Consider the following 7,194-nt stretch of genomic DNA (forward strand, 5'->3'; position numbering starts at 1 on the left):
GACCGGGAACAGGGCAGGGATTGGCCCCCTGTGCTGGGCACTGGGGAGGCTGCACCTCGGATCCTGTGCTCAGCTCTGGGCCCCTCACTGCAAGAGAGACCTTGAGGGGCTGGAGCGGGGCCAGAGCAGGGCAATGGAGCTGGGGCAGGGCCTGGAGCCCAAGGGTGATGGGGAAGGGCTGAGGGAGCTGGGGGGTTCAGATGGAGAAGAGAAGGCTCAGGGGGGACCTGATGGCTGCCTCCAACTGCCTGACAGGAGGATGGAGCCAGGAGGGGCTGGGCTCTGCTCCCAAGGAACAAGGGCTGGGACAAGAGGAACCGGCCTCAAGCTGCACCAGGGCAGGGTTAGATGGAGCTGGGCCCGAAGCTCCTCCAGCAGGACCGGGTCTGGCTGAGGAATGGGGCAGGGAGGGCTCGGTGCCTGCAGGGTGAGTGGCACCAGTGCTGTGCCCCATCCCACCCCGCTCCCAGGACATGGCCTGGGTTACTCCACGGTCCAGCTCTTAATGGCAGGTTTGGGATACAACCGATTCATTTTATTGACGAAGCAACAGAAGAGCTTTAAGACATCAGGCAAATAACAATCACATCCTATGAGGGATTCACAATGAAACAGTTCCACACACGGCAAAGCTGCTCCTGATGGCTTTTAACCTTAGGCATCCCATGGGATTGATACGGCTTTTCCCTCCCCACTGCCAATGCAGGAAGGTCCCATTGGAGAAAGCTCCTGAAGGGGGCTCCAGTGCCTAAAGGGGCTGCAGGGAACCTGGAGAGGGGCTTGGGACAAGGGCCTGTAGGGACAGGCCAAGGGGAATGGCTTGAACCTGCCCGAGGGGAGACTGAGCCGAGCTCTTAGGCAGAAGCTCTTCCCTGTGAGGGTGCTGAGGCGCTGGCACAGGGTGCCCAGAGAAGCTGTGGCTGCCCCATCCCTGGCAGTGCTCAAGGACACAGGGGCTTGGAGCACCCTGCTCCAGTGGAAGGGGTTGGGGTTGGATGAGCTTTAAACCCCCTTCATCCCACCCCATCCCATGGTTCCATGATTCCAAGCCCCGCAGAGGGCCCGGCTGCACCCCAGCTTCAGGAAGGACCTCACGGATACCCCGGACCCCCCGCAGTGGTGAGTGGTGCTGAGGGCATCCCATGCCCCTTCTCCTGCCCCCTCCCCATCGCTCTGCTGCTCCCCCTTCCTTCCCCACCCCATTGCCAAAGCTCACCTTTGGGTGACTCCTCCCCCTCCAGCAGGGCTGAGCACCCCGATGGGCACCATCCTGCCCACACCAGCTCTCCCCTATAGGGCTGTAGCACCCCAAGCCCCACTCTGGATGGCAAAGAGCTCCCACCCCTGCTCCAGCTCATCCCTAGGAGCACCAACACATGGGAGCAGGGGGGGATTCAGACCACAACGGTCCCCCCATAGCACTCATCCCCTTCCTTCCATCGCACACATGGACCCAGTGCCGTGTCCAGCACCAAGCTATGCCCTTACCCAAGGTACCACCCCCATAACACAGCCCCCCCCCCCCAGCCCGGGTACCCCCTCCCCACAGCACACAGCAGCCCCTCTCCTTCCACACAGCCTTTAATGCACCCTGGCTGCAGCCAGGCCTGGGGGGCAGCGGGCACAGCCCCCCCTTTGCTCCCTCCAGCGCTGGGGTGCAGCAGCGGCTCAGAGCTCGTACTCGTGCCAGAGGCTGTGGGGCACAAAGGGGGGGTCAGAGCGTGCCCCCCATCCTGCTTGTGGGTGGCCAAAAGGATGCCCCCAATGCATGGAGGGGGGAACAGGGAGAGGGATGGGGAACCCTGTGTGTGTGTGTGTGTTCCCCATCCCATTTAATACCCACTTGTAGATGATGCTGGGATCATCCTGATGCTCCAGGAGGGCATCACGCACCGTGTCCGGGGGGCTGAGCCCCAGCTCCTGTGCGCGCTCCCAGCGCTGCAGGCGGGTGATTCCTATGGGAATTGGGGGGGAGCAGTGGGAATAGGGCGATCCAGGGGGTTCCATCATGGGGGTTCCATGGGGGTCAGCGCGGTCCCGGTTCTCTCACCAGTGCACGGCCCGTACTCCCACGCCAGATCGAAGCTCCGCAGCATCTCCAGGACGCTCGGATCCGGACCGGACCCCGGTGACTCCTCCTCGGCCGCTGGAACCCGGGGGCACCCGGTGCCTTTCCCCTTCCCTTTGCCTTTACCCGTGCCCGGGGCTCGGCCCGGCCGCCGCCGCCGCCGCCGTAACGGGAAGGAGTCGGTGATGAGCCGGGGCTGCTCCATCGCCCTGCGGGACAGCGGCGGGGGCCGCGTTCCTACCGGTAACCAGCGCACAACGCCCCGCCTATGGGGCGGAAGCGGCGGGGCCGGCGCTGTCCCCTCCTTGTCCCCGTTGTCCCCGTTACCGGTGGCTCAGCGCTGCGCTCTGCATCGGTCCCCCCCGCACCCCGTCAATGGGCTCCGCAAGCAGCGCATCCCCCCGGTGACACCGTCCCGTGGGGGGGGGACGCTGCAGGTGCTTGAGGCTCTTGAGCCCTCCCATAGGGAGCCCGACAGCAGGAGCCGTGGTGCGTGTCCCGCATCAGCCCCATAGAGAGCTCAGGCGTCGGAACCGGCGGTGCTGCCCCATTGATTCTATGGGGCTGTGCGCGGACACGAGGTGACTCCCTAGGGGCAAATCCCTCAGCACCAAACCCGCTCTGTAACGGCCGGTGTTAAGCCACGCGTGAGAAAAGCGGCCGCACAACCCCATAGCAGCCACCAGAGAATCCACACCGCTCTTTTGCTTTCAGTTCCGTGTTTCCTCCCTCACACTTCCCCACCCATTCCAAGGGCTGGAATGGGGGAATGGAAATGGAGGGGTAGGATTTAGGCTCCCTTCAGGTTAGGGTTGTGCAGGATGTAACAGCACAGCCCCGGCAGGCGCTGATGCCCCATCTCCTCCTGCAGGCGCTGCATGGGCCGGTTCCCGGTGGCCGTGAAGCCGAAGGTGGGGAAGCCACGAGCCTGAGCCCTGCGGGCAGCCAGGCCCAGCACCGTGCACATGTACCCGCTGCGGCGGTGCGCGGGGAGCGTGTACCCGTGCGTGCCGGCTCCGAAGGGGTCCGTCAGCGCCCAGGACAGCGGCTGCCCGGCCCCGTCCCGCAGGCACAGGCTGGGGAAGAGCCGCAGCAGCTCCTCCAGGTACTGGCGGCTCCGAGCTGTGCCCCCGTAGGGCCAGGTCTTGTTGAGCAGATCCACGTGTGCTGGGGTCAGGGAGCCCACCCGCAGCCCCGGGTCCAGGCTGTGGTGAGGGGTGGGTTAGTGGGGAGATGGGGGTGGGGTGGGGATGGGGATGGGGATGGGGATGGGATGGGGATGGGATGGGCTGGGAAGGGATGGGAAGGGATGGGGTGGGATGGGATGGGATGGGGATGGGAATGGAGGGGTGGGATGGGGATGGGATGGGGATGGGATGGGGATGGGATGGGGATGGGATGGGGATGGGGATGGGATGGGGATGGGATGGGATGGGATGGGGATGGGAATGGAGGTGGGATGGGGATGGGATGGGGATGGGATGGGGATGGGATGGGGATGGGGATGGGGATGGGATGGGGATGGGGATGGGATGGGATGGGGATGGGAATGGAGGTGGGATGGGGATGGGATGGGGGTGGGATGGGGATGGGATGGGGATGGGATGGGGATGGGATGGGGATGGGATGGGGATGGGAATGGAGGTGGGATGGGGATGGGAATGGAGGTGGGATGGGGATGGGATGGGGGTGGGATGGGGATGGGAATGGAGGTGGGATGGGGATGGGGGTGGGATGGGGATGGGGATGGGGATGGGGACAGAAATGGAGAAGAGAAGGGGATGAGATGGAGAAGGGAAGGGGATGGGGATGGGGCTCTGGATAGGATGAGAATGGGATGGGGATGGGTTGGGGACAGGGATGGGATGGGGATGGGGATGGGATGGGATGGGGATGGGATAGGAATGAGGATGATGATGAGTGTGGGGATGAGGGTGAAGATGGGGATGGGATGGAGAAGGGAAGGGGATGGGAATGGGATGGGGATGGGATTAGGATGGGAATGGGATGGGGATGGGGATGGGGTGGGGATGGGATGGGGATGAGGATGAGGATGGGATGGGGATGGGGCTGGGTTTGGGGGTCTCACCGCGGCTCGGGCATGGTGCTGGGGTTGGGGTGCAGGTAGGTGTAATAATGGGAGATATCGAGCTCGATGCCCTTGGCCCTCGCTATGGCCTCTGACACCGCGGGCACCCCGTCCTGAAGGCCTGGGGGTGGCGCTGTCAGGGGGGGGCTGCTCCACCAGCACCCACTTTGCTGCCCCCAGTGCACCCCAAGGTCCAACCACAACAGCCTCCGGTGACAGCACCCATCAAACCAATGCCCCCAGCACCCCAATTCCAGCCCCATGTTCCCCTGTACCCTCTGCTCCTTCCCCCAGCGCATCCCAGCGCCTCCACTTCCTCACCCCAGTGCCTCTCCCATGCTCCCAGTGCCCCCAGCACCCCAGTTCCAGCCCCACATCCCCCAGCACCCCAATTCCCACCCCACCACCTCCCAGCACCCCAATTCCTGCCCCACCACCTCCCAGCACCCCAATTCCCACCCCCCATCTCCCAGCACCCCAATTCCAGCCCCACATCCCCTAGCACCCCAATTCCCACCCCACCACCTCCCAGCACCCCAATTCCAGCCCCACATCCCCCAGCACCCCAATTCCCACCCCACCATCTCCCAGCACCCCAATTCCAGCCCCACATCCCCCAGCACCCCAATTCCCACCCCCCATCTCCCAGCACCCCAATTCCAGCCCCACATCCCCCAGCACCCCAATTCCACCCCACCACCTCCCAGCACCCCAATTCCAGCCCCACATCCCCCAGCACCCCAATTCCCACCCCCATCCCCAGCACCCCATTCCCCCACCTCCCCCAGCACCCCAATTCCAGCCGCACATCCCCCAGCACCCCCAATCCCTTCCCGTTACCCCCAGGACCCCCATCCCAGCACCACCGATGATGTGGAACGCCGCATCCCAGCGCAGGCACCCCGGGGTCTCCAGCAGTGCCCGGTAAGCACCCACGTCCCGGTAGAACACCGCGCTCGTGTTCCTATAGCAGTCATCCAGAGGCACCTGCGGGGCACCCATGGGTGCCCTGAGCCCATCGGTGCCCTCTATGGGGCCACCCCACAAGCACCCATGAGGGGGTCCCCATGGGCACCTCTCCTCTGCGCCGCGCCAGCACGGCACCGAACTCGGGCCATGCATCCACCACCACCTCCAGCCCCGCTGGGTTGCCCCGGTTGATGTTCATCACGGCCCCATAGACCTGCAGAGGTGGGATATGGGGGGCAGAGGTGGGATATGGGGGGCAGGAGGTAGATGTGGGGGTTCCCAAGCAATGGGTGCACCCCACAGCCCGCCCTGGCCCCATAGGGATGTGTGGGGTGAATCCCTCTGGTGTCCACCATGGCCCCATAGAGCTGGGGGTGAAGGGGGCTGAGATGGGTTGTGGGGTGCAGGGGGGCAAATGTGGGGTCCTGGGTGATGGGTGCACCCCACAGCCCCCCGGGTCCCATAGGGATGTGTGGGGTGAAGGCAAAGAGGGCAGAGCCCCATAAGTGGGTGGGGCTGTGGGAAGTGGGCGTGGAAGCTTGGGATTGGCTGCTTTCACACTGTCTCGGCTGGGATTCGCGGGCTTGTATGGGAGGCTGGGAGAGGATTGGTTGGCTTGTGTGGGTGTCAAAGGGGATTGGCTAGCTTGGAATCAAGCTGGGCTGGGATTGGTCAGTTGGGTAATGCCCAGGAGCCGCCTGCCCTGGACTTGGGACCCTCATGGTGGGGGGGCAGCAAGAGAGGGGATAGGGGGGTCCCCATCATTGGGGGCAGGACATGGGGGTCCCTGCTTTGGCAAAGGGGCAGGGACATGGGGGTCCCAAGTGATTGGACAGCGCAGGGGAGACACTGGGGTCCCCACCACGGCCCAGGGCAGGGGTGACAGAGGGGGGTCCCCCCCATCACCGGCAGGGTAAGGGGCAGGCTCCTCCGCAGGGCTCCCTCCAAGCGCTGCAGCTGAGCCGGGCACGTCAGGATCAGCATCGTCCTGCTCAGAGACCCTACAGTAACAATAGGGACAGGAGCCCACGGCTGGACCCTGTCCCCATCCCCATCCCTGTCCCCATCCCTTTATCACTCACCCCACAAGCGGTCCTGTGGCCGTGGGTCCCAATGGGCCTTGGGGTGGGTGTCAGTGACTGTGGGGCACAGGGTGGCACCAGCAGGTCCCAGGCTCTATGGGGCACACGGTGGCACCAGCAGGTCCCAGGCTCTATGGGGCACACGGTGGCACCAGCAGGTCCCAGGCTCTATGGGGCACACGGTGGCACCAGCAGGTCCCAGGCTCTATGGGGCACACGGTGGCACCAGCAGGTCCCTGGTCCTCCACCAGTCGCCACGGGCCAGCGAGTGCCCCTTGCCCAGGGGGTGGCTCCATAAGGGGGGGCACCGGGCAGGGTCCATCCCATGGGGCACTGGGCATGGGGCCAGCGCTGTCCTTATGGGAAATACACGCAGCCATCAGCACCCCATAGCCCCATAGCGCCGGGACCATCTCCTGCCCCATGGAGCCTTGATGTCACTGAGGAACCTTGCTCATCCTGATGTGCCCAGGAGCCTGCCCCCCCCACTCTGCTGGTGATGGGGACATCCCTGTCCCCCCATCCCTGCCCTGCTGCTGATGGGGACCCCCCTGTCCTATTCCTGCCCTACCAGTGATGAGGACCCTCCCAGTTCCCCCCCAGCTTTTCCCTACTGGTGATGGGAACCCTGTGCACCCCCTGTCCCCTTCACCCCTGCCCTGCCAGTGATGGGGTAACTGAGGGCCCCTGTCCCCCCATTGCTGCCCTGCCAGTGATGGGGTCCCCACATCACAGCCTGACCCCCACTCTGATGGACACAGTCACCCCCCCCCAAACCCAGTCCTGCAGGTCCTGTCCTCTGCACCCTATGAGTGCAGGGGGACAGGGGGGCAATGGGGGTCCCCAATCACCCCCCATGCTGCAGCATCCCAAGCATCCCATCCCCATCTCGGGGTACCACGGGGTCCCCATCCCGCAGCCATGGGAGCTGCCCCTTCACCCTGGTCCCTACCCACGGCCCGGGGCGGCTGCTGGAGAAAGGCTTT

The 7,194-nt window shown here is 64.8% G+C and overlaps 2 protein-coding genes across 2 annotated transcripts; both read right to left on the minus strand.

Annotated features, from left to right (window-relative positions):
- Positions 1 to 1,565: 1,565 nt before the first annotated feature.
- On the minus strand, positions 1,566 to 2,376 carry POLD4 (DNA polymerase delta 4, accessory subunit). Its single transcript, XM_061349335.1, has 3 exons — positions 2,051 to 2,376; positions 1,844 to 1,955; positions 1,566 to 1,693 (listed from the first exon to the last, which is right to left on the minus strand). The coding sequence occupies exons 1-3, from the start codon at positions 2,271 to 2,273 to the stop codon at positions 1,669 to 1,671; spliced, it is 360 nt and encodes a 119-aa protein (XP_061205319.1). The 5' UTR covers positions 2,274 to 2,376; the 3' UTR covers positions 1,566 to 1,668.
- A 473-nt stretch (positions 2,377 to 2,849) lies between these two features.
- Positions 2,850 to 6,148, minus strand: LOC133210188 (glycine N-acyltransferase-like protein 3). Its single transcript, XM_061349337.1, has 5 exons — positions 6,033 to 6,148; positions 5,233 to 5,340; positions 5,024 to 5,144; positions 4,158 to 4,278; positions 2,850 to 3,273 (listed from the first exon to the last, which is right to left on the minus strand). The coding sequence occupies exons 1-5, from the start codon at positions 6,108 to 6,110 to the stop codon at positions 2,859 to 2,861; spliced, it is 843 nt and encodes a 280-aa protein (XP_061205321.1). The 5' UTR covers positions 6,111 to 6,148; the 3' UTR covers positions 2,850 to 2,858.
- Positions 6,149 to 7,194: the final 1,046 nt, after the last annotated feature.

Source organism: Neopsephotus bourkii, unplaced genomic scaffold (genome assembly GCF_033783945.1).
Source record: "Neopsephotus bourkii isolate Nb327-2 ecotype Australia unplaced genomic scaffold, CSIRO-AGI_Nbou_v1 NB_409, whole genome shotgun sequence".
In the NCBI taxonomy this organism is placed as follows: Eukaryota; Metazoa; Chordata; class Aves; order Psittaciformes; family Psittacidae; genus Neopsephotus; species Neopsephotus bourkii.